The 27005-nt window shown below is 45.7% G+C and overlaps 1 protein-coding gene across 2 annotated transcripts in view; it reads left to right on the forward strand.

The window, feature by feature from the left end:
- The first annotated feature begins 2893 nt into the window (after positions 1 to 2893).
- The window catches only part of SRCIN1 (SRC kinase signaling inhibitor 1), a 51160-nt gene continuing 27048 nt past the window's right edge, over positions 2894 to 27005 (forward strand). For both annotated transcript variants that reach the window (XM_069064282.1, XM_069064283.1), the window contains exons 1-10: positions 2894 to 2914; positions 6785 to 6980; positions 7659 to 7857; positions 8974 to 9067; positions 11524 to 12374; positions 13071 to 13163; positions 13827 to 13870; positions 15737 to 15924; positions 17180 to 17355; positions 26504 to 26634. In XM_069064282.1, the coding sequence (XP_068920383.1) occupies positions 6878 to 6980; positions 7659 to 7857; positions 8974 to 9067; positions 11524 to 12374; positions 13071 to 13163; positions 13827 to 13870; positions 15737 to 15924; positions 17180 to 17355; positions 26504 to 26634 (1879 nt within the window). In that variant the 5' untranslated portion in view covers positions 2894 to 2914; positions 6785 to 6877. The remainder of the gene's footprint in view (positions 2915 to 6784; positions 6981 to 7658; positions 7858 to 8973; positions 9068 to 11523; positions 12375 to 13070; positions 13164 to 13826; positions 13871 to 15736; positions 15925 to 17179; positions 17356 to 26503; positions 26635 to 27005) is intronic.

Here is a 27005-nt window from a genome sequence, read left to right on the forward strand (position 1 = left end):
TTTTTTTGTTCCTTGTACTCTTTGGGTTCTGGGTATGAAACCCTTCTGAGAAAAATGAAAATGCACAGGATTATAAAAGAAACCAATTATGTTAAGCACAGTGACCAAAATCTTAAAAAACTACACACACACACACACACACACACACACACACTCATGGACCCCAGGTTATGAATCCTAGCTATAGAAGATCCCCAAAACCTTTGAAAAAACTACCTGTGCTGCCAAGCTCAAGGGTCCAAGGGGACCTTGATCCCTAACCATTAGTGAACAACACTTCCATCCTCTCAATCAGCTGGGCTCAAAGCCCAGGAGTCATCTTTGATGCCCTCTCTTTCACACTCATCTTCTGTTCACTTGTCAAATCCTGTCAGTTCTACTCCTGCCTCTTCCCTCTGAGCCACCCCTTCTTCTCCCTCCTTGGTCCAAGCTCTTATTATCTCTCTGTGGACAGCTTCCTAATGGTGTTCTCTGCTTCTAACTTCTCCCTGGGAAGAAAGAGCAGTGCTTTGCTCAAGACACTTGAATGCAAGTGTTTAGACACTCCTATATCCCAGGGCCTGGGGGTATTGATGGCTAGGGCTTCAGAAACTCTGGATTTGAGACCTAGCTCCTACACTTATTAGCTGTGTGAACTAGAGTAAGTCAATTAGCCTCATGTGTAAGATGTGTGTAGTAATACGGTCAGGTAGGGGTGTGTGTGTGTGTGTGTGTGTGTGTGTGTGAAGCACTTTTTCTAAAAAACTGGAAAATGCAATCTACAACCAGAAAAGCTTTAAAAGTCATGTGTTGGATTTATTACATTTTTTTAAAAAGCAAATTATATAAAATGGGGATTCAGAATTTCAAACACAATTCTTTTATTTATTTATTTTAAAAATATGGAACTTCTCATTTTTTGAAGGGTTTGTTAAGTTCAAAGTAAAAAAAATAAATTTAACAAAAAATTTCAAGGTGATATATGTTTCAAGGTATCAATTTTAGGAGATGTAGTGGTATAGTTTAGAGGTATCAGACAGGGGCCCACAATACTCCCTAGTATGGCAAGAACTATATTAAAAGATAATTGGGAAATATTTAACAAAATAAATTAAAATATAATAGGACATAGATAATGTTATTATGTGGTTGTCTAAGTCACCTTGTGGCCCAAAGGGATTCTTATGTATAGATTAGTGACCTTCATTTCTATTAGAGTTTGACCATCCCTCTGACATATCCTGTCTGTGTGAGCCCCACTGCAGAGTAGGGAACTGATCTGCATTGGTAGAGGGCATTTCCTCATTGGAAGTTCATTCCCTTTCCCAATGAAATCACAGATTTAGTAATAAAAAAGTCACCTATAACATGGGACCCCTGCTCAGCAACTTTGCCAGAAATTGTTCTTCTGAGGGACTTTCTTTCTGCTCCTGCAGCAAATCTGAGGTAGAGAAGGAGGAGAGGGGTAGAGAACAGGGGTCAGGCCAGAGCTCCTCTCCCGTTAGCTCTCTTCACCAATTCGAGCCCTGAAAGTTAAGATCTGCTTTCTCCTTCCTTCTCACTAACTCCTCCTGAGTTAGTTCGGGGCCCTCATTATTTCTTTACTGGACTCTTACAATTGACCTAATCTCCTTGTCTCCAGGCTCTTCCCCTTCAATCCAGCCTGGTCAGTCTTCCTGATGAGCAGGTCTGTCCATGTCACTCTCCTATTCCGATTGTTGTTGGGCCTTCACTCTCGAAGCCGTGGATCTGCATTCTCCCTCCTCTATCCCGCCCTTATCTTTCAAGGCCAAGCTCAAATGCCTCCTCTTCCACGAAACCTTCCCTAATTGTCCCCATGGGCCAGAAATGCTCTCTCTCCCTATTTATTCATTTGCACTACTCACAAAAACCTTATTAGGCAGCTAGGTGTCTGAACCTGGAGTCAGGAAAAAACTGAGATCTTAATTAGGCCTCTGACAGTATTGTGCTGGCTGTGTGACCCTGGACAAATCACTTAACTGACCTCAGCTTCCCTATCTGCAAAATGGGAATAATAACATCGGCCTTACAAAGTTGTTGTACTTTTCAAGTCACATAATACATATATATATATATATATGTGTGTGTGTGTGTGTGTGTGTGTATATATATATATATATATATATGTAAAGGGTTTTGTAAATACTAAAGCACTATGTAAATGCCATTAACTATTATTATTTCTCTGTATCCTGCTTTGTACTCTAGTTAGGTGTACATCTATCATCAAACCCGATAGGGGCAGCTAGGTGATGAAGTAGATAGAACACTGGACCTAGAGTCAGGAAGACCTGGGTTCAAATCCAGTCTAAGACACTTACTCACTGTGTGACCCTGGGCAAGTCACTTAACCTCTCTTTGTCTCAGTTTCCTCATTTGTAAAAAGGGGATGATAGTAATAGCCCTGCCTCCCAGGGTTCTTGTGAAGCCCCAGTGAGATGATAATTGTGAAGTACTCAGCTTTATAGCTGGCACAAAGCAAGCACTATGTAAATGTTAGCTGTTATTTTTATCATAAGGTCCTGTCATTCAGGGACTGTCCTATACATCTCTACATCCCACTGAGAGCCCAACACATGGCTTTGTACAGAGTGAATACTCAGCGGATTTTGTAGTTGAGTAAATGAATGAGTCCTGGGTGAATGAATGAGGCCTTGGCAGGCTAAGTCCTACCATCCCTGGGCCCTGCTCCTCCTCCTGCTGCACCCCCTGACCCTAGGCAGACATGGAGCATCTCTGACCTCCCCAGGGCAGGTTGGCTTGCCACGTCTCATGGCAAAGTAGCAAGGGATTGCCTCTCCCCTCAGGGCCAGTCGGCCAAATGAGGCAGCCTTTCCCAGGGTCCCTGTCATGGCCCCCACATAACCCACTTTTCTCTTATTTCTGTCAGCAGCCCAACTACTGGAGTTTTAAGGTCAGTTTGTCTGATTATTTCCTGCTTCTGTGCTGATTGCATGTGCTTATCCCTCACCTCCCTCCCACTACACACATGTTATGTGTGTGTGTCTGCACGGGCATCTCACAGGGGCAGGGGGAGGTGGGCCATGGGGAGGCTGTTGCTTCTGCTGTTGCTTTTGTGGCTGGGGAGAACCTGGGCACCCACCATGACTTGTGGGTAATGGGGCGAAGGGGTACATGGCACAGGGGGTATTCAGAACCCAAACCTCCTCACTTTATAGTGGGTATTTTGGAGTACAGTCCTAGTCCCTGGAAAAGATCCTCTAGTTTTGTCTAAAGAAACATCCATCTGGCAGGGCTGGTAACACTCACTCAGCTGTACCAAGGGCCTCTCTTCCTTATCTTCCAAAAGAGCGCTACCCTACTGGGGATGGGAGTGCCATCTTTGCAGTTACCAGCCCCTGCCCGGCCTCTGGGGTATCCAGATTTCCCCAGTCTCCTGGCCTAACTAGGCTAGGCATAAGTACTCTTCTTTCTATAATCCCACTGAGATGCTATTGGGTTAAAAATAAAACTTTACTAGGTAATTTGTTGGGGATAGGGGAGGGGAAGGGAGGAAAGGAGGGATTGGATCTGTGATTTCATTGGTGTAGCAAGCTTCCAGTGAGAAATTTCTTCTACCAATGCCAATTAGCCCCTTGCCTGAAGCTTATAGGGAGTTACCTTAGTTGGGTATTCAGAAGAGAAAGTAACAGCAGGCAAAATTAGATTCAAAGCTAAGATGGTCACGTCAGCAAAGGTAGAGAGTTCTTCATTCATAGGTGAGGGGGAGCAAGATTGGAACAAGTCCCTTCTTCTCACATCTATTGGACAAACTTCGGTTAAACTGCTCCAAGGCCAGCAAGGTTCCCCTTTTCCTCTTTCATTTTTTAAAAAATGTGTATTGCTAGCTTTTATTTTAGCGTCTCACCTTCATTCCCTAATTATTCCCCTGCCTCCTTCCCTACTTGGCTAGCCATGTCTTGTAAGAGAATAAAGCTGAAAGGGGAGGGAGAAATGCAGTTCAGGAAAACCAACTGGCAACATTGACCACATAACACCTCTTTCTAAGGCTGTGCCATTCATCAGACCTGGCGTGCATTCTGGTTCCACACATCCATTTAGGGCAAAGGGTGAGAGGCTTGTCTGGGGGAGGAAGGAGAAGGCACTCAGCAGGAGAAAAGCTATTTCTTGACTACTTGGAGGTAGGGGCCTGGACCATATTAATTATGGCAAGGTTTCCTATCTCCTCTACCTAGGTTGGCAAGAGACCTTTCACTTGCAAGAGGCCTTTACCCTTCTTCCATTCTCATCCTGGTTGGCATTGCTGCCTACCACAGGACTCACCTTCAGGATAATCTTGCCTGATGTGGGATGTTTGGCAAGGCTTAGGGTTCCATGATTGGAGTTCAGGTTCTGTCCAGCTCGGGTGGCATGGGCTTGGGCATTTGCTTTATGGACTACTAGGTGGCTATCTAAGCATGGGGCTTAGAATCAGGAAGAATCATCTTCCTGAGTTCAAATCTGGCCTCAGACACTTACTAGCTGTGTGACCCTGGGCAAGCCACTTCACCCTGTTTGCTTCAGTTTCCTCATCTGAAAAATGAGCTGGAGAAGGAAATGGCAAACCACATAAGTATTTTTGTGAAGAAAACCCCAAATGGGGTCATGAAGAGTCGAACAGGACTGAAATGGCTGAACAACAAAAACCTTTGCTATAGATCACCTGCCTTTGGGGTTCATGTCTACCTTCCTTCTGCATCTCCCTAGCACTTAGCAGCTGAGAGCATGACAGAGCTTAGGGGCACTGTTGTCTCCCTTAACTCTAACCCCAGGTCTCTGGATTTCAGGTTATATCCCCAAAACAATGGACAGGACTTCCTCTTTTCTCTCTCACCTTAGGTGGGAAGTCCCTTCTAACAGCCCACTTCCTTCTTCCTCACCCAAGGGATGGCAAGAGGGTGAAAACAAGTCCTTGGGCACCTGACCCCATATGAGCATGCCAGGTCAGAGGAGGCAATGAGATAAGGGAGAGATTAAAGAGGACACATCTTCCTGTAAGGTCATAAACCTGCCAAGGATGCTTAGCAGGACCGTCCCTGCTCCCTCCCACCCACTTGCCTACCCTTCTGCCTTCAGTGCCCTCTGTTCCATGGCCCTCTCTCTGTTGCCTTGCCTGTCTCCAGATGCCTCCAGCTGGCCAAAATGCCTGCCTGCTAGGTTTGGGTAACCTCCGCAGCTGGAAGCTAGGCCAGACCCTTCATGTTTGCAAGCCTCCCTCCATCTGCCTTGAATTCCACAGCCCTTTGTCCTCTCTTGCCCAGCAACTACTGACCTTTTCAGTTGCCTGGCAACCCAAGCACAGGGCACCATGCTGGGTAGGCCAGGCCTGGCTCCCTCTGCCACAGGGGGACTCCCAGCCCTATTGGCCCTGGGCACCAGGTCTGAAGGGATGAGGGACACTGGGCAAAGACTAGAACTGGGTCCTCCCTCCCTGAGTGCCATACTGGCACTCAGCTTCAGGGTCACTGAAGCCTGATCTCAGCATGGTACCTGTGTCTCATGAGGGTATGGATTTCCAGGCCCATCATTTGTTGGGACTGGGAGTTGAGACTGTCATGCTGGTTCTAACAGATCTGGCCTCCCTTCCCAGTGCCACATTCCCTCAAAATAAAACAAAAGAGCCAATCCCCACATTTTATAAAGAAGACTGAGACCCAGAAAAAAAGAGTGACTTGCCCAAGGTCACAAGGAAGTATTAGATCAGAGCAAGGCTTCCATGCCAGTTTTTTTTACATCAGATCTAGTCCTCATTGCGATCCAGCAGGGCTCCCCTTCCAGCATTCACCGGGCACCTTATGGCATATGGTGGCAGGTGCAAAGTGGGGACAAGGCCGGCTTGTGCAGCACAAGGATATGCTTATGCATGGGGTGGGAAGATGCTTTCCATTAACTCCAATTTAAATCAGTCCTTAAACTGAGGACTGGCTGGTTCTTATACTGGTGGATGGAGGAAGGAGGAAGAAGAGGGTGTGAGGTCTGGATGCAACTTTGACTTGGCAACCAGCATTCTTTTTCCCCCCAGCCTTCTTCGCCCCCCCCAACTCCAGCTCTGTGACATCATGGTTGCAGAATGGGCCCCAAACCCCAAACCCTCTCTCCAGCTTTAACTAGGAGAAGTGATCTTCATGGTGGCTTAATTAATGTTTGGAGTTAATGCTGCAATTTACAGGGTGGTTAATTTCCCCTCCTAATAGGTCCATTGTTGGTGTTTGTTTTGAGTTTAAAATAGCAGGGTGGCTGCTTGTTCAGGTTTCAATAACTTGTCTCCTGTCTCCAAGGGTCTCAGAGAATATTTCTCTCTTCTGAAGCCTATGCTTTCCACCCTCAAAGTCAATGTGGCTCAGAGAGCTTAAGTCACTTTCTTGAGGTCACACAGCACATCAGGGATGGAGCTGGTTTTGGCATCTTTGGTACTGATTAAAGAGGCCATCTTTTGTGTATTTCGGGCACATGGGTGAGGGACTGAGTATGAATTGAATGGGGGCATTTGAATAGTGGAAAGAAAACACTGCAGTGGAAAGAAAGCTAGGTCTGGAGTCAGAGGACCTGGGTTCATATCCCTCCTTTGATGCTTGCTGTGTGACCTTGGGTAAGTTGTTTAACTTCTCTGGGCCTCAGTGTCCTCATTGTAAAATGAAGGGTTTACATCAGATGACCTCTGAAGGCCCCTTCCAGCTCTCGATCGATGAGCCTTATGTGTTTGGAATCAGGGAGAAAGAACAGAATTGGGGAGGCGCTGACTAAGACTTATTTTGTGTTCCACTCTCTCCTCTCTGTGCCCTAGACTCGAAGCTCCCGCCATTCACAGGGTGCCCAGCCAGGGCTGGCAGACCAGGCAGCTAAGTTGTCCTTTGCCTCTGCTGAGTCACTGGAGACCATGTCGGAGGCTGAGCTGCCCCTCGGCTTCAGCAGGATGAACCGATTCCGCCAGAGCCTGCCCCTCTCTCGATCTACTAGCCAGACAAAGCTCCGTTCCCCAGGTACTTTTCTTAGTTCTTTCCTCCCCCTGCCTCTCTTCCATTATAGCTCTGCTCACCCCTACCCTCAACCCTTTACCAGAGTCAGAGAGTGTTAGAGGTAGATGGGGCATTTTAAGTCCAGCCTCAGGGAAGAGAAATGATTTGTCCAGTCACATAGTGTTACCTGGGAAGTCCCATAGCTTTTGCCCCTCAGTGTTTCCTCTGACCCTAGCCCCTCCCTCCTTGCCCTCTGCCCTCCTTCCTCCTCCCTCCTTTATCTTCTCTTCTCTCCCCTGGCTCCTCTTTCTCTAATTCCTCAGTCTCAGCTCCTTTCTCTCCCTCTGCTGTAACTCTCTTGGGGTCTAGTTGGGAAGATGAATAACATGGGGACACAAGGTCAGCAGTGGTATCAGATCAGTGGTTGTATGGGATATCCGTATTGCCCATTCAGGTTTCAGGTGTCTCAGGATTCTCTCACAACCACTCCCCAGGAGCTAGTTTTGAAATGCCTTAAAAGAGCACACAGCCCCATATTTTGTATACAACCAGAGTCTAAACTTAGCTGCAGCACCTTTCGCCTTTGCTTCCTAGGAAGTTTTCCTTTAATGACTCCCCTAGCTATTTTCACAACAGGCTGGGCTGGGAGGTGGGTCAGGGAAGGGACTGAGTGACTGACTCCCAGTATCCCGCCCCTCCAAGGGGTGCTATTCCTGCAGTTCGGGGAAGAGACACGTCGGGTGCACATCACGCATGAGGTCAGCAGCCTGGACACACTCCATGCCCTCATTGCCCACATGTTCCCACAGAAGCTCACCATGGGCATGCTCAAGTCACCTAATACAGCCATCCTCATCAAAGATGAGGCTCGAAACATCTTCTATGAACTTGAGGATGTCCGGTAAGGGGGAAAGGTTTTGGGAGCAACATTTAGATTCCAGGGACTGGTTTGCTTCTCTTCACTTAAAGGCAGGAGATCAAAGGAATCCTCCCACCTCTTTCCCTCTGGAGGAGAGGGAGATAATTTGAAGGCAAGTTCCCCTCTAGGATGTAAGGGCCTTATTTCTTTCATTGTATTTGTAGTGCTTGGCACATCAACCTGTGATTTATTTGATGAATTAATTAATTAACTGATGAATTAAGTGATGGTGTCCTTGCACAGATACTCTTCTGACTTGTCTGGACTCCTGGGTCCTCGTCCAGCCCCTTTCATTCCCATATACACCAATGCCTGTAACGAGATGGTGATGATGGTAACAACTCATATTTATATGATGCTTTCATAGATTATCTGATTTGATTCTCACAAATTCTGTGAGGTAGGTGTTATTATTATCCCCATTTTATAGAGTGAAGCTCAGGGAGGTTGTTGCCAGTAAAATTTTTGAGAGAGAGAGTTTCTGGGTAAATTAAAATCAATTTTATCAACCACTACTAACAAACAGATTAACAAAAAGGACTCATTCATTCCCTTGACAAACCTGTGAAACCTTCAGTACTTATAAATTAAGCCTTTGGAAAAGGGGGTGAACCCGAGGGTGGAAATCGACTCTGATTGCTTAGCAAGTAATGAGATAATGAGAGGCAGGCTTATTCTAATGAGGGGCTAGGGGATTCGACTCTGAAGTTTTGGTCAAAGAGACTTATCTATACCCATATCACCCCTTTGGGGTAATCTAGACAAAAGGGAGAATCCACGTTTTTCCAGACCTGTCTGAATAAAACAGACTGGGCCAGTATCCATCAATGCACCTAAACTAAAATTTCCTTACCTTTTGAACAGATCTGAGTTTTCTTTCTCTGTATCAGCCCTGTACTTCAAAGGCTGCCTGAAATAACCTATAGGGGCTGGTTTCTGAATGAGGCAGTAGAAAAGGGAAAAAACCTTGATCTTAATTCAATAATTGATTATTAATACAAGAGAAAAATAATCATTTCTCTCAAGGTTCAGTGAGGGGCACTCAGTCTATATCTGTGTTTGAATGTGGGGGTCAGTGATGCCTTCATCTCTCCCCAGGGATATCCAAGACCGAAGTATTATAAAGATTTACAGGAAAGAACCGCTCTATTCTGCCTTTCCTGGCTCCCACCTCACTAATGGGGATCTTCGGGTAAGGACCTAGGGCCCTTGAAGCTGATGGGGGAGGGCAATGAAGAGACATTTAGTGGGGCTCACAGGGCACCTAGGTGGCAGGTCATTGGAAAGAAGAAAGGAAACATGCATTTCTGAAGGGCCTACTGTGTGCCAGACACTGTGCTAAGATACTTTACAGATACTGTCTCTTGATCCTCACAATAATCCTGAAATGTATTCTTATTTTGTAGTTGAGGAAACTTAAAGGCAGTCAGAAATTAAGTGACTTTCCTAGGATTATGCAGCTAGGAGGTATCTGATGTTGGGATTGAACTTGGATTTTCCTGACTCCAGGCCCAGTGCTCAGGCCACAGAACTAATTAGCTGCCTCTGAGACCTAGCTGCCTAGGCTGAGGCCTAGTTTGGGAAAAACTGTATGGCAGAAACCTGGGGCGGGGGAAGGGCATAAATCCTGGAGTATAGAAGAGAGATGTGCTTTTCATGGGGATATAGAAGAAAGTAGATCCAAACACCTGTTACTACCATCTTCATAGGCTCTCAGCCCTGTGCATCTACCCTTCCTGACCCCTCTGGAGCCCTTTCTGAGGATGCCCCATTTACCTCTTTGTTTTTCCATCAACCTTTCTACCAGTACTGAGCAGAAGAATCCCTTATGGGAATGAGGCTGAGGAAATAAGTCAGAATTGCAGTAGGAGAGATTGAGGGCAGACAGCAGGAAGGATCTCTCCAAAGGCAGGGCAAATTATTCTAAATCTGATAGCATTTTCTCAGGCTTCCTCGTTGAAAGAGCAATAAGCTCTCAGTGCTGTTGACTGCCTTCTCCTGAGTATTTCTTTGACTTTGTTCTCTCCAAGTTGTCTCCTCAACTGCTGTTTCCCAGTTCCCCTTGTGAGAACTCGCTCCATCCTCCTGCCCACTAACTTTGGGCATACCTCAAGGCTCCATCTGGATCCCTCTCTCTTCTTTCTCTAAGCCCTCTCTTGGGTCCCTTGGGTCCAATTATTATTGCTACAAAGATGGTCCCCACATCTGTTTATCTAGAGTAGAACCACTCTCTCTGCTAACCTTCAGTCCCAGCTGCCTGTTGGACAGCTCCACCTGGAAGTCTTGTTGGCATCCCAAACTCAGTCTGTCTGAAACTGGAGCTGAACCCTTTATTCTCCCCTCCCTTCCAATCCCCTCCCTCCACCTGCGACTCAAGAATTCTGTTTCTTTTGAGGGTACCACAATCCTCTTAGTTACCCAGTGTTGCGACCTCAGAGTTCTCCTCAACACTTTCTTCTTCTTTTATCTGTGACAATCAGATGCCAAGGTCCCTATTATATCTCTCACATTTATTCCCCTATCTCCACTCACATGGTCATTACCCTAGTTCAGGGCCTTATCACCTCTTACCTAAACTACTGCAATGTTCTCCAGACTGGCGTCGCTGCTTTTAACCCTTCTCCTCCCTTCTGTACTCCCCATCTTTGACGTAACTGTTGAAATGATGTTCCTAAAGAAAATTCCCTAAAGACTATGTTACTCCTCTGCTCAAAAAGCTTCAGGGGCTCCCTAGTGCTGTTGGGATGAAAGAAAAATTTTCTTCAGCCTGGCACTACCCATCTCTACCCTCCTGTCTTTTTTCTCTTGACTCCCTGAATTCTACGTTCCAGTAAACAGTGCCTGTTTACTGTCCCTGAACCAACATTCTATTTTTACCTCTTTGCCTTATGTCCCCTGTTTAAAGCACTCCAACCTCTTAGAATCTGTATGTAGTTTTCTTTAAGGCTCAGCTTGGCTTCTGCCTCCTTTCCTGATGCTCCTGGGTGCCCTCATCCCACCGTAGATGACTTTGTATTTACTTTTTTTGGTCCATGCTAGTCCTTCCATTAGAATGTAAGCTTCCTGAGGACAGAGGCCATTTCAGTTCTATCTTCCTATTTCCAGAGCTTGGCTCAGTGCTTTACAAAACAACAACAACAATAACAGTAATAACAGCTAGCATTTATACAGTGCCTACAGTGTGCTAAGCCCTTTACAAATATTATCTCATTTGATCCTCATAATAACCCTGAAGAAGGCAGATGAAGAAACCAAGGCAAACGGAAGTTAAATGACTTGCCCAAGGTCACACAGTTAGTGTCAGATTTGAACTCAGGGCTTCTTGATCAGTGCTCTAGCCACTGCACCTCTGAATTGCACAGAGTAGGCAAGTGATGGATTATGTTGAATTTTAAAACTGAGTTGTTGTTTTTTTTTACTTTTTGGAGGGCAATTGGGGTTAAGTGACTTGCCCAAGGTCACACGGCTAGTTTTTATGTTAAGTGTCTGAGACCGGATTTGAACTCAGGTATTCACTGCACCACCTAGCCGCCCCCATAAAGCTGAATCTTAAGGAATAGGCCCAGTCATCATGGGTCTGAGGTCAGGGATAGCTCAGGTATGAAATCTAACATGGAGGTATGGGGTTGGGCGTTCTTTCTCCCACAGAGAGAGATGGTCTACGCTTCCCGGGAGTCCTCTCCTACCCGCCGCCTGAACAACCTCTCCCCGGCCCCCCACCTGTCCTCGGGTTCCCCACCTCCAGGCCTGCCCTCTGCCTCACCTTCCCGGTCCAGGCTCTCCTATGCAGGGGGCAGTGGGGGTCGCCCCCCATCCTATGCTGGCAGCCCTGTCCACCACTCAGAAAGGCTGGGGGGTGTGCCTCCTGCCCCAGGTGTCTCTCCTAGCCCCAGTGCCATCTTGGAGAGGCGGGACGTGAAACCTGATGAAGACCTGGCGGGCAAGGGAGGAGGGGTGATGTTAGTGAAAGGGGAGGGCCTCTATGCAGACCCCTATGGGTTGCTCCATGAGGGGCGCCTGAGCCTGGCCTCAGCTGGAGGGGACCCCTTTGCTTACCCTGGTGGGGGACTTTACAAACGGGGCTCAGTCCGATCCCTCAGCACATATTCAGCTACTGCCCTACAGTCTGACCTGGAAGATTCCCTGTACAAAGCAGCCACTGGCAGCAGTGGGCCACTCTATGGGGACAGCTTTGGCTTCCGTCTGCCTCCTGCTTCTCCCCAGAAATTGGTGGATGTGGCAGCACCCCAGGGAGGCCCTCCACCTCCCCATAGCCCTTATTCGGGGCCTCCTAGCCGTTCTTCTCCTGTCAGGCAGTCCTTCCGCAAGGACTCTGGCTCTTCATCCTCTGTTTTTGCTGAGAGCCCAGGAGGCAAGCCAAGGGGTGGGGGGGGCTCTTCATCTTCTGGGGTGCCCCCATCAGAGCTTTTCCCAGGGCCTGGGGAGCGCCCACTGGCAGGCTTTGGGCCTCCGGTGCCAGCCAAGGACACAGAGACCAGGTAAGGGGGACCTGGGGTGGGACTTGGCTACTGGCCAGATCCTTCCCTGGGCTGAGTGGGTATTTGGGGGGGGGGGGAAGTTGTGAAGAGTTGTGCAGTTGTGTGTGAGTGTATGTTAGTGTATGTGTGTAAGTCAGAGTATATGAGTGTGTGCAAGGGAGGGAAGGCCAGGTGTACCCCTATGCTGAGCAGACTCCTGAGGGTCCTTTGGGAAGGGCCACTGGGAGCCCATAGTGAAATGCTGAGGTCTGCAGTCTGGAAGAAAAGACAGAAAAATGAGGAAGAAGGGCCCCATTTGGTTTAGAGCTTTCAGTCATCTCCATCCCTGATCAGCCTTTCTTCAAAGGAGGCCTCAGCAACAGGGACAAGGGGACAACTATAGGCCCAGATCTCCCCTTCTCTTTCTTTGTACCATCTCCCCCCTTCCCAACCCTGTTGTGACCCTGGGCATGGAATTTGATGAAAGGGAAAAACCAGCTGGTCAAAATGAATGGTTTATAGCTTGTCATTAAAAAAAATATTATTCAGGCCCCTGAATAGAGACAGAAGAGTTTGTCTGATAGAGACCCACCCCAGTAGTAGGGAGAGAGAGGGCATCTGAGCTTTGTTTTTATGGGGTGGGGGTTAATGGCGGAATGGGACTTCAGTCCTGGCTGGGGCTGGCTCTTCACTGGGCCCTTCCTTTCTACACTCTAGGGAGCGAATGGAAGCCATGGAAAAGCAGATTGCGAGTTTGACAGGCCTGGTGCAGAGTGCCCTTCTCCGTGGTTCTGAGGCTGAGACCCCCAGGTAAGATGCTTACTCTTACCCCAGTGCAGAGTCCTTCTCGTGGAGTCCTTCTGCCAACCACCCTCCTAGGGCCTTCCCTTTAGCTTCCTGCCGCACCATGGGAAGTCCAGTATAAGTCAGAAATCATTGATTAAGAACCTGCACTGTGCTAGTCACATGGAGACCAAATGATAAACAGCCCCTGCCCTCAAGGAGTTTGCATTCTGTTAGGGGGATACAACATGAAAACGGATAAGTATATACATTATCATTTGAGGAGGGAAAATTGTCACTGTGTGATCAGGAACCCTCTGAGACTCCCCTGTTGCCCTAGGTTCTAGGCATACTATGGGTGTTTCTCAGCAGCCACTCAATACCATAACTTACTATCTCTCCCCCCTCCCCGCCACCCCCTTCCATGTCCCTGCTCTCTTCTCCCAATAATGACCTTCTTTTTGCCAATCCATCAGAGGACGTATTAGTCCAAAGCAAAAGCTATTTAAACAAATGGCAAAGAAAGTCACTTTCCCTTGGTTTCCTCTTCTGTTAAAAAAAGAATGCCTGGGGGTAGGTGGGGGTCTGTATTAGATGGCCTGTATGATTCCTCCCAGCTCTGGCATTCTCAGGTTCTGTGAGTGGGGTCTCCCCAGTTATGACTGATTCTACCCATCTCCTCTTTCACAGTGAGAAGATTGAAGGTTCCAATGGAACAGCAACGCCTTCAGCTCGTGAGTGTGCCCCTGTCCTTCTGGCCAATGGGTTACCATCCCCGCCTGGGGGGAGTTCTTTGTTATGGGCATGTAGCCTTATCAGATGCCCCTGTAGGAAACCTGCTCTCCTGGGGTCGCTGCCCCTTTGAGGGCCTTCAGACTGCTCAGTCCAGCTCCACAGACTGACAATATGGATGGAGGGAGGCCACAGGATTGCAGAATTTAAGATCTGGAAGAGATTTAGGTCAGGGGTTATTATTGTGGGGTCCATGGACCCCCCAAGGGTTTGTGACTCAGTTTCAGGGGGTCTAAGAACATCTTTATTTGAATAGAATTGGATTCCTTTGTTTTTATTTTATGCTTTTAAAAAAGCATGATTCTGAAGGAGGCCCATACGCTTCCCTAGCCCAACTAAGGGGTCTCTGTCACAACAAATCATTCAGTGCCCCTGCTTGTAATGATACAAACCCTGCTCTTGTTTCATGGCGCTTCTTCAAAATATCTTTATTACATATTAAGCATATTTGATATATTATTGTACAATGTTAGATACACTATGCAATATATGATATAATTATATACTATATTAAATATAAATAAATATATTAAAATCTGAACAAAGGCAAGCAGCCTTAGGAAAGTGCTTCAAATAAAAACGTACACTGCAAACTATTAACAATTAAAAGGATGATATGCTTGAGCAGAATATTAAGAATGACTGGATGGGGAAGGGTCATGGAAAGAGCACTGGGCGTAGGGCCGGGAGACTGGTTCTAGTCCCAGCTTAACCACTTCATTATGTGAGTTTGGGCGTTTTCACCTTTCTAGGCTTTGGTTTCCTCCTCTGTAAAAGAGGGGGTCATATAGTCCATGGTCTCAGCGGCCCCTTTTAGTTCTAACTTTCTGAAATAAGCTTCTTTGCTCTGAGCCCCTCCTTGATCTCAGTTCGTTTTTAATTATTTTGTTGTTGTTATTCAGTCTTTTCTCATTCTTCGTGACTCCATTTGGGGTTTTCTTGGCAAAGATGCTGGAGTAGTTTGCCATTTCTTTCTCTAGTTCATTTTACAGATGAGGAAAATGAGGCCAACAGAGCAAAGTGATTTGCCCAGGTTCACACAGCTAGTAGTTTGTCATTTCCTTCTCCAGCTCATTTGACAGATGAGGAAACTGAGGCCAGTGGGATTAAGTAGTTTGCCCAGGGTCACACAGCAAGAAAGGGTCTGTGTCCAGATTTGAACTCAGGAAGATGGGCCTCTGTTTGCTGCACCACCTAGCTGCCCCATTTTTTAATAGACATGTTAAAAACAGGCAGCTAAGTGGCTCAGTGGGGAGAGCACCAGACCTGCAGTCAGGAAGACCTGAGTTCAAAACTGTGTGATTCTGGACAAGTCACTTTGCCTCTTTTAGCATCAGTTTCCTCATCTGTAAAATGGGAATAATAACAGCACCTACTCTGTAGGTTTGCTGTAAGGATCAAAAGAGATAATAATTATAAAGCACTTGGCACAGTGCCTGGCATGTCATTAACAATATTATTATATAATATATAAGATTATACTATAATAAACAATATCAATATAACTAATATTAATCATTAGGTTAACATTTTGAATAATTAATATTTTAAATAATTAATTATTCATACTTGATAAAAATAATAAGAAGAAGAACCTCCTATGTGCAGAGTGCTATGCTTGGCTTTAGGGTCCCAAAGGTGACACAAGTCATGTCTGCCCTCAAGCAGCTTCCTCTCCTGCAGGGAGACCTGACCTGTGTAACTCCATGGGCAGATGATTAAGTACAAGGGCAGGAGGAGGAGGGGGAGTTTGCCTACTTTCAGTGTTCCTCCCGGACTGTCCCTTGTGCCAACCTGTCATCCTGCAGCTTGTGGGCTGGGTGGGCGGAGCAGTGGTGCCCCTCCGGTTCCAGCGCCTCCACCCCCTTCAGCCAGCAGCACCCCCGCGGGTCCCCCAACGGCCGTCACCCGTCTACACATGCAGCTGCACCTCCACGACCTACAGCACAACGCCAGTGACCTCCGAAACCAACTCCAGCAGCTTCGCAAAATGCAGGTAGGACTTGGCCCCAGCCTGAGGACTTAGCCTCGTTCTTGGGACTCCTTAGCTTAGGGAAAATTCTGGGTTCCTGGACCCACATTCCTGGATTCAATATACTTTACTCTCTCTGACCAGGCATCTCCTTCCTTCTTGATTAAGCAATAAGTCTCCCTTCCTTACCATCAGCTTCTGTCAGCTCAGAGTTAGGGCAAGCCTTCTGGTTCTATCTCTGGCCTGCTGCTCCTGGCAGATGGTTCTACTTGGCAGGAGCTGGGCACTGCTGTGTGAAGTTCCTGGTGAGGGAACCACTGCCTTTCAGGTGAGGATAATGCATAGAGACAGGCCAGGAGGAGGAGGGATAAACTGCCATCTGGGCCACAGGCGAAGATTCACGGCCTCCTGCCTAAGAAGAGGCCAGGGATCAGGGCCTAGAAATCCCTAACCTATGGCTGAACTGTGGTCTTCCACCTAGAGCTCTCAGCTCTCAGCTCCTGGTGCTCTGCCCTCTGTGTCTGCATGCAGACATTTAACCCTACCCTTAGTCCACACTCTGATTTCTGAACCTCCATCTTATATTCTCCATATTCCTGATTTCAGTCCTTCAGTGTCTAATCCTGAGATGCACTACCCTGCCCTGCCCCCATGCCTGACACTGGCCTCTCCTCTCCTTCCTGATGTCCCTGACTCAGAGTCCCCTCTCTCCACATGTCATAGCCTTGTCCCCAAGTCCCTTCTATCCCTATCCAAGTTCCACTTCCATATCCGTGGCCCAGAGTCCCTCCTTATATCCCTGACCCCAAGCCTCCTCTCCCCATTTTGCTGGAGCAGAGCCCTCCTGTCTCCAAATACCTGGCCCAGAGCCCCTACTTCTCTACATCTATAGCTTATAGTCTTACTTCACACCCTTGACCAAGATCCCTTCCTCTTTTGTTCCTAGAACCCTTCATTTACTCTCCCTGTAGGACCCAGAGTTCCCCTCTCCATATCTCTGACCCAGAGTGCCTCACTCCCACATCTCTGACCCAGAGTCACATACTCCCACATCTCTGACCCGGAGTCCCCCATTCCCATGTCCCTGACCCAGAGTCCCCCACTCCCATGTCCCTGACCCAGAGTCCCCCACTGCCACGTCTCTAACCCAGAGTCCTCCTCACCACATCCTTAACACAGAGTCTCTCCTCTGTCCCTGACAGTCATATGAGTTACACCTTCGACATGGACTTGCTTAGGTGCCTCTCCCCATTCTGTCCCCCCCTCTGTCTCCCTGTAGCTGCAAAATCAGGAATCTGTCCGAACCTTGCTGAAGCGCACAGAGGCTGAGCTGAGCCTTCGGGTGTCTGAGGCGGTCCGTAAGCAGGAGGACCCCCTGCAGCGGCAGCGCACCCTGGTGGAGGAGGAGCGGCTGCGCTATCTGAGCGAGGAGGAGCTGGTCACCCAGCAGCTCAAGTGAGGAGACCTTCCTTTGGAGGGAGCAGAGGAGGGGGCTGACTTTGGGTCTTAGTTTTCCTGGCCCAAGAAACTTGGTTGTGACCAGAGTCAGAGTTGGAGTAGACAGAGGAGGCAGATGGCTAAAGCAGCTCTCAGAGTGGTTAGAGCACCGTGCCTGGAGTTAAGAAGACCTGAGTTCACAGGTGGCATCAGACCCTTAATAGCTGAGTGACCACCTCTGTTTACCTTAGTTTCCTCCACTGTAGAATGACACTAATAATAGCAACTGTTTCCCAGGGTTGTTGTGAGGACCAGATGAGATGATATTTGTACAGTGCTTAGTACAGCGCCTGACATACAGTCGGCACTATATAAATGCTAGCTATTGTTATTGCCATTGTCATCATCATTATTGTTATTATTATTATAGCACAGCCCAGAGGAGGAAGGAGGGATGTCATGAGCATGCATGGGACCTTTCTGTCTGTCTTTAATCTTCTTGGAGTATTTGCCTATCATTGAAATATCTTAGAATCATTGGAATTTGATCTAGAGTCTAGGTTGAAGGATGTGAAACAGTGTGTGGTATGGTGAAAAGAGTTTGGAGTCAGAGGACCAGGTATACTTCAGCATACTTCTGATGTTTACTTACCTGTGTGACCTTGGTCAAGTCCCTTCGCCTCCCTTCCCCTTAGTGCTCTCAGTTATAAAATGGAAGCATTGGACTAAATGGCTTCCAAGGTCCCTTCTGGATCTAGACCTATGAGCCCATGAATATTGAAGGATACTTCTGAAGATTCCTTTTTCCAAATGACAACAATAATTCCTGTTTCTACAATGCTTTAAGATTTGTATGTCATGTTCATAGCAAGCCTTCAAGGTAGTGAGGGAGAGTATTGTCATCCCTGTTTGACAGATGAGAAAAACCAAGGTTCAGTGACCTCAAGGCACTTGCCTACAATCACACAGCTAATAAATAGCAGCATGATCAAACCAGTCAGCTGGCATCTATTAAGCCCTTACTGTGTGCCAAGGAATGTGCTAAGTGCTGGGGATACTGAGAAAGGCGAAAATGGGGTCTCTGCCCTTGAGTGTACATTTCAGTGGAGACAGGAGAGGCAACATATATGCAAATAACTCTGCATACAAGATCTAGTCAGTGAAAATGGAAAGTGATCTTAGAGGGGAGGAGGAGCAGGAAAAGGCCTCTTGCAGAAGGTGACATTTGAGTTGGTCCTTGAAGGAAGGCAGGGAAGCTAAGCCAGGCATGGGAGACAGCCAGGACAAAGGCATGGAGTTGGGAGATGGAGTGAACCTCAGGGCTGCTGAAGGCAAGTCCAGTGCCCTTCCCATTATGCCACTCAGCAGCTCGTTTTTAATATGATTTTGTTCTCCAGAGCATTCAAGCATTTCTTTTGTCTTTGGTCAAGTAACATGTGATAGGAAGAAGGCTTCAAAGCCTCCGGGTAGACTGGCAGAAATGCAGGGGCTGCAGTTTTCCTAACTTGCCTGAATTTCAGGCCTGCTTTTGGCCCACAGCCTGTTTTTTTTTTTCTGACCAATGATCAGTGTAAAGGGTTGTTGGGGCCAAAGACACTCTGGTTGTTGTAGCTAGCTGGCTCCCCCTTTCCCTGGACCTGGGGTGCTCCCAATACTTGAGCTGATACCTTGGGCAGCTGACCCTGTCATATTAGACTTGGCCACTAGGGACAGAGTGATTCCTTGTTCTCTACTTACTGAAGTGTGGAAAACTCCATTCATCTTGTTGAGTCAGGGGTGAGGTTTTCAGAAGGATTGAAAAAAAACCAACACACACACAAAATGGGGAACAAAGTATATTCATGTTGGGGGAAGGGGTCTGGTATAGAAATGGATGAACTTCTGATCCAAATCTAAGGAAAAAATCAATTCCTTATGAATTTGACTTAGTCATCAATCAGTAAAATTTATTAAGCATCTACCATGTGCTAGGCGCCAGAATCCTGCTCCCCTGTGCCTTTCTCCCCAACCATGGCTGGTGCTGGTGAATGTTTACCAACCCACTCTCAGAAAATGCATGACGTACTTTTCAGTTGGATTTGCATTATCAACATCCCTCCCTCCCCCATCACTTCTTAAGCTTATATAATCAACAAAATGATAAATCAAGTCCTGATTTTTAGCATTTGCAGATTTCTAAGGAAGGTGAAAGTTAACAATCACCTGCTGGAATCAATACACCCTTTACCCCCAACCCTTCCTGGGAGTAAGGGAGAAGGACATTCTGGGTTGAAAACTTGGTTCTGCTCATTACTAATGGTGACTGTGATTGTCGTTAAGTTACCTGTGTGCCTCAGTTTTCTCATGCATTGAATTTCCTGGCCTCAATATCTCCCCCATGCCATATTCAAAAGAACATTTCTCAAGCAGATTCTTCCCTTCTCCTCATAATATTCTTCTCTTTTGATGGCCCCAGGGTTGAACTCTCCAGCCTTCTTCCAGCTGCCCCGCTCTCATTCCTTCCAGGGTTTGACCATTTGTAATGTCATGCCAAAAGAAAGGCAACTTCCCAAGGTTCAGAATACCAGCATAGGTGCTCTCCATTTTATTCAGTGACCAACCAAGAACAGAGAAGATCAAAACATGACATCATTCAAAATACAGAATTTACTAAGTGTGATTAAATAATCTCCAAGTACTACCCCACCCCAGGACCTTCCAATCATTCAATCAATTACAAAGTCCCTGTTCTAAATACTTCTCCACCCCTAGGCTGTACCTTCATTTAGTCCACCACAAAACCCCTCTTCTCAAATGGAGATTAGTTTCCAAACATAAGTAAACTACATTCATTTGTTCAACCACAGAACACAAAAAGGTCAAAAGTTCCCCACCCCTGGATCACAATTGAATCTACCCCAGAGTTACATCAAGTTTAAGCACAGCACTTAATACCCAAATGGAGGTCTTTTCTTCATCTTGACAAGAGGCAAGTTCTCAGCAATCTTAGTTCCTGGGGAGACAAGGCTTAGCAAGGCCACAAGATACATTGCCAGTCCCTTCGTTAATTCATCCTCTGTCTGTAGAACAGTCCTAGAACCCCTGAAAACATTAGCAAAACCCTCTCCCAGGATTTCTGTAAACATACAACAAGAAAATCCTTCTTCAGGGCTTCTGAACCAACAGAAAGGTTCCCAGACCCCTGCAACAACAGCACTGTCCTTCACCAGTGGACAGTATTCACTCTGTCTGCAGGACAGTCTCAGGGCTTCTTAGCCAAAAGCCAGGTTCCAGGACTTCTTCAACAACAGGACTGTCTTTCACCAGTGGACAAATCTGGCAAAACAACATCAAAACAGACAGACAAAGTACCAGCAAAACAGCCATGTCTCCTCAGTCCTTGGCAGCTCAGGGGGCAGGTCTCAAAAGTCCAGGGCGATTCAAAATGTCCCCAGCAATCCTTCTCAGTCTCTCTCTCTGCCTCCACGTGGGTGCTGCTTCCAAAAAGTCCTTCTGCCTCTCTCTTGTGTCTCTCCAAATCTACGTCACCAGCTCCTCCCAGTTCGTGTCTCTCTTTTCAAGTCAACAAGTCCATCCCACAGGTGGGATTAACAAGCTCTGGGTTTTAACACAATCAGTTTGAAAACCAAGCCAATACAGGGGAATCTTTAATTGCCATTACTATCACACCATTCCAAAGGTTTCTCTTTCCCTGGCCTGTTCCCTAGCAGTCACCCAGCCTCTCCTCAGCCCTCTTGTCCCTGAAGGAAGCACAGCCCTCTGGGAGCTTCCTGAGGGTTTCTGCCGCCAGCAATCATTGGGACACAGGCAGGGGTAAAAATAACAAGTGTAGGGAATTACAAAACTCTGACATTCTCAAGGTTTCCAGGGTAAGAGTGTTCTCTGGTTTTCTTAGGATATCGATAGAATGCCCCTTTCTAGAGTACACCATTCTTTGTTCTCATGACCCCCAACCTACTACATAACCTTTTCTATCCTTTTTGTTCTATAAACTATTGATCCAGTTTCCCTCCCCTTCAGTGAAGAAGGCTCCTAGATTCCTCCTTACTTTTTTATTCTGTAACATCTCTCAAAGGAGTGAACCTCAGTTTCCCTATATTTTAATTATCCCTGACCTGCCTCCCTCATAAACTAGTTATGAGGATCAAAATCCCATCATGTGGGTGGGTGCAGATTGCAAGCTGTCAAACATTTACTGCTGTAACATCTCTATATGTCAGAGGAATATTTGGACTCGGTGTCTGTTCCTCAAGTGCTGTCCTTCCTTCCTTGTACACAAAGGATGGCTCTCCTAGGGTTTCCTCATAAGAATCCTGCCCTGAAGCCCACTTTTTTTTTTTTAGTCCCGGAGTATTTCTCTGATGCCCTTCCCTATTTCCTCTTCTAAACTAGTTCTCCCAGAAAAGGGTGGGCCCAATCAGAGAGCCCAGCTCCAGGCCCAGAAGACAGTGAGTCACTGCTTTCCTACTCTAATACAAATAACATTTATCAAATACTTACTCTTCTGTTAAGTGGCAGCTAGGTGGCACTGTGGATAGAACTCAGGAGGATCTGAGTTCAAATGTGGCCTCCGACACTTACTAGCAGTATGACCACGGGCAAGTCACTTAACCCTGTTGGCCTCAGTTTCCTCATCTGTAAAATGAGCTGGAGTAAGAAATGGCAAGAAATGGCACGCTGGTATTTTTGCCAAGAAAACCCCCAAATGGGATGCTACTGAAACAACTTAACGAGAGCAACAACAAATTGTGGAAGCGTCATGCTTGGTGCTGAGCATGTAGACACAAGGCTAGACCCTGCAGGCCTCCAAGAAGCTTATGTGATCTGCTGCTTTGGGAGAAAGCTATCATTCCCCTTAGCCAGCTTTGTGTCTTCATTGACACCCAAAGGTCATTTCCCTCAGACCTTCTTCCATCCTGACTTATGCTTGGTTTTGTTCTAACCTACAGCCTGATAGAGAACCTTAGTTTCATTGAGGTCCTTGGCAAAGTCTCCCACAATATCCTTATGGAGGAGGAGGAGGAGGAGGAGAGAGCTTCTGGCTGGTTGATTATCCAGTTAGGTGACCTCATCGTAGGCTTGATGTAAAGAGATGATTCCTGGCTGAGTGTCAGCCAGTGAGGAGGTCTGTCCTGACATGCCACAGGGCTCTATCCTTGTCCTTTTCAACCTACAGTATTTGTCAGCAACTTGACCAGAGGCCTGCTTGTCTCATCCTGAGATGATATCAAGCCAGATGGGAGAGCTAATACATGAGATGACTGAATCAGAATTAAAATGACCGCCACAGGCCAGAATGATGGATCACTGCTAAAGCAGCAATATTTGAGAAGGATAAACTCAGTCTTATGTTTAATTTTTTTATTTTTAAAATTCTAAAATGCATTTACAGAGGATACAGGATAGGGAAACATGGCTTGAAAGTAGTTCATATGAAAAAGCTTTGGGCATGTTAACTGACCATGAACATTTTTTGAGTTAACAGTGTAATAATAGACACTCAGGAAACCTTGGAATGACTATATGGTTGTTTTTACATAATGCCTGCCCCTGCCCCTGCCCCCCAATACATAGAACACTCTTCTTTATTAGCTCCACCCACCGACTTCACTGGCTTTCTTTATTTTTTTTTAAGCAATTGGGATTAAGTGACTTGCCCAGGGTCACCCAGCTAATTAGTGTCAAGTATCTGGTCTGAGGTTGGATTTGAACTCGGGTTCTCCTGACTCTAGGGCTGGTGGTACATTGCATATAATGCCAAATTTTTGTAGATTGATCAGTTTTGCTTAAATTATCTTCCTCTTTTTCTTTTAAAAAAATTATTTGAATCAGGCATGGTGGTACATGCTACCAGAGGATACTGAGACTGGTGGATTATTTGAGCTCAGGAGTTCTGAGTTTTAGTTGAGCTAAAAGCCAATTGAGTATCTCTGCACTAAGTCCCAAACCAATGGAGTGAGTCCAAGGAGTGAGGGACCACCATGCTGCTTAAGGAGAGATGAACAGGCCAGGTCAGAAACAGGGCAAGTTAAAGCTTGAGTGCTGATTAGCATTGGGTCAGCCCATGAGTGGCTGGTGCACTAGATGAGAAATAGGGAGACACAGTCTAAAAAATAAGAAAGAAAAAAAATATTTGTCATTAGGCAGGGGTTCTTAACTTTTGGGGTTATGGACTCTTTTGACAGTCTGTTAAAATCTATAGCCTCCTCAAATGAATGTTTTTAAATGCATAAATAAAATACATAGGATTAAAAAGAAAACCAATTATATTGAAATACTGTTATTAAAATATTTTAAAAAGCAAGTTCAGGTTAAGAAGCTCTGTTATAAAGGATGGGGGAGAAGAAATAAAGAGGGTTACAAAGAGGAATCTAGGCTATATAAACAAATATACATGCACACATATACACACATACACACACTTCGCCACCTAGCTGGCTTCTTTTAAGTCCCCACCAAAATGCCATATTTTGCAGGGAGCTTTACCCAGCCACTCTTTTTTTTTTTTTGCTCAAAGACCATTTAATCCAAACTGTCTATGAGCAAGAATTTCTTCCTGCCTCCATGCATTTTCTTTTTATTTTCCCATTTTTCGAATGCTTTATTAACTTCTGATTTACATCATTCATTTCCACCAGATTTTGACTTACAAATTTTCTCCCCGTTTTTCCCCTACCCCCCGCCCCAAAATAGCAGTCCCACAGGATATCCCCTCCTCTAATCTGCTCTCTCCCATATCCTCTCCCATACCCCTCCAACTTTCCAGTAGGGCATGGTGGATCTCTATGCTACAGTGCCTGTATATCTTATTTCCCAATTACATGTAAAATAGTATTAATAATAGTATATATGTATATATATATATATATATATTTAAACATTTGATTTTACCCAGCCACTCTTAATTTTAATGCCTTCCTACTGTTAACTATTTTCTTCATTCTCCATATCCTTGCTTTGTATATATTTGTTTGCATGTTGTCTCTTCCATTAGATTATAAGCAACTTGAGGGCAGGGATTGCCTTTTGACCCTTTTTGTGTGCCCAGCACTTAGCACAGTGCCTGGTACATAGTAGGTACTTCATAAGGGTTTTTTGATTGATGTTATGTAATTATATTTTGATAACACTAATTAATAATAGCTACAATTTATATGGTACCTTCAAGTTTACAAAGCAAACTTTATTATATGATATGATATATTATAATATCATATTATATTATATTAATTTGTTTTTATTTACGATCTCATTTGCTGGTGGTGGCATCATCACCACCACCACCACCATTATCTAATTATTATTAATAGCTGGAATTTATAAGGTACTTTGAAGCTTGCAAAACTCTTTATATACCTGGTTTCATTTGAGATGTTTCCATATCTCATAGATGTGTCAGATCTATAAGGAACTGGAGATGTTTAGCCTAAAGAAGACTTAGGGAAGGACATGAACTCTTGTTTCAAATACTGATCGGAGAGACTAAGGTCTGTAGGAGGCATTAGCTTTTCTTTTTAAAAATTTTTCCCCTTTAAATAGTATTTTTTCCCCACAAACTACAAATCAAGAAAATTTTTAGCATTCATTTTTATAAGATTTTGAGTTCCAAATTTTTCTCCCTCCCTTCCCCTCTGCTAAAAATGGTTAGGCAGTTTGATATAGTTTATGTATATGCTATCATGTAACACATTTCCATATTCATCATGGTTATGGAAGAAACAGATCAAAAGTACAAAAAAATACGAGAAAGAATAAAGTGAAAAAATGTGCTTTGATCTGCATTCAGAGTGCATCAGTTCTTTTTCTGGATGTGGATAGCTTTTTCCTTCATGTGTCCTTTGTACTTGTCTTAAATCATTGTGCTACTGAGAAAAGCTGAGTCGTTCATGGTTGATCATCACACGATGTTGCTGATACCATGTACAGTATTTTCTGGTTCTCTGCTAATTTCACTTTGTATCAGTTCATCCAAGTATTTCTAGGTTTTCCTTTACTATCTGCATTTCTCTCTGTTTCAAGTGTGTTTCTTCTAAGCAACATATTGTAGGATACTGGGTTTTGATCCACTCTGCTGTCTGCTTCCATTTTATGGGAGAGGTCAAGGGATTCACTTTTCTTCGTGACTCCAGGAGGCAGGACTAGGAACAATTTGTAGAACTTTCAAGGAGACACATTCCAGCTTCACATAAGGAAAAATGTCCTAAGAATTAATTATAATAGTAGCTCATATTTATATGAGCAAAGTAGAATTGAACAGTTCAAAGGAGATGCAGGATGCGCACATTTAGAGCATCTGCCCCAAGTGTTCACACAGACTGTTTGTGCCTGACCTGTGGTAGAGCATTCCGAGCTCATATTGGTCTGACCAGCCACAGTCGGGCCCAGTGAAACTCCACTCTAGCACGTCCTTTTGGTCCACTCCTAGAACAAAGGACAATAACTGGTACTTAATATGTTCCAGTCACTTTTTGCTAAATGCTTTACAATTATTATCTCATTTGATCTTCACAGCAATCTTGGGAGGTAGTTGCTATTATTATCTTCACTTTACAGATGAGGAAATTGAGGCAAAGAGAGGTTAAGTGAGTTGCCCAAGGTCACTCACCTGGTAAGTGTCTGAGGCTGGATTTGAATTCAGGTCTTCCTGACTCTGATCCAAGTGCAATGGACTTTCTTATGAGGTAATATGCTTCCTTTTACTGGAAGTGTTCAAGAAGAGGCCATCTACTTAAAACTAGAAGTGACCTCAGGTCCAACCCCCTCATTTTACAGATGAGGAAATGGAGGCTAAGAGAGTGGAATTGACTTGCCCAAGGTCACACAAGTAGTTAGCAGCAGAATTGGGATTCAAACCCAAATCCTCTGACTCTAAATCCAGCACTTTTTCCAATGTACCATACTGTCTCAAAATAATAATTAATAATAATAATAAATTCCTGACTCTTGTGACAAGCTGGATTGAATGACTTCTGAAGTTCCCTCCAACTTGAATTTATGTGCTTTGGATCCTACCCATATATTTCCTTCTGATTTTGAATGGCCTTGTCTGACTTTCTTCTGCCTTGTGTTTTGTGCTAGATTCAGGGCTACCCAGGGAGATGGAGGAAGGGGTAGGCCTGGGCTAGGGGTAGAGGGTCCTGAACGGTGGTGTCATTCTTGGTTGTAGCGACCTGGAGAAGTCAGTGGAGAAGATCCAGAAGGAGGTGTCCCACAACCATCGGCTGATCCCTGGTCCGGAGCTGGAGGAGAAGGCCTTAGTGCTGAAACAGCTGGGGGAGACCCTCACAGAGCTCAAGTGTGAGTAGGCCTGACCTGGGGACTTGGTGGAGAGAGGAGAAGGGGGAGAAGGGGTTCCATGGAAGATCTCTAAGATTCTGTGATTCTCTATGGCCTGGCCCAGGATGGGGGCAGCCCTGCTCTTACTACGCATTCTAACTCCTCCTTCCTTCATTGCACAGTTTCCCCACTCCTTCCATCTACTGTTGAGACATCATTTTAGTGGACTGGAAGCACAATATGAATCCACAGGATGACCCAGAGCCCCACAGATTAGGTAGTGTGATCTTAGGGCAGCAGCTAGGTGGCACCATAGTGCACAAAGCACCAGGCCTGGAGTAAGGAAGAGTTGAGTTCAAATTTGACCTCAGACACTTATTAGCTATGTGACC

Source organism: Petaurus breviceps, unplaced genomic scaffold, assembly GCF_028583685.1.
Source record: "Petaurus breviceps papuanus isolate PSGF00001 unplaced genomic scaffold, PetGlider_PUasm1.0 90630, whole genome shotgun sequence".
Classification (NCBI taxonomy): Eukaryota; Metazoa; Chordata; class Mammalia; order Diprotodontia; family Petauridae; genus Petaurus; species Petaurus breviceps.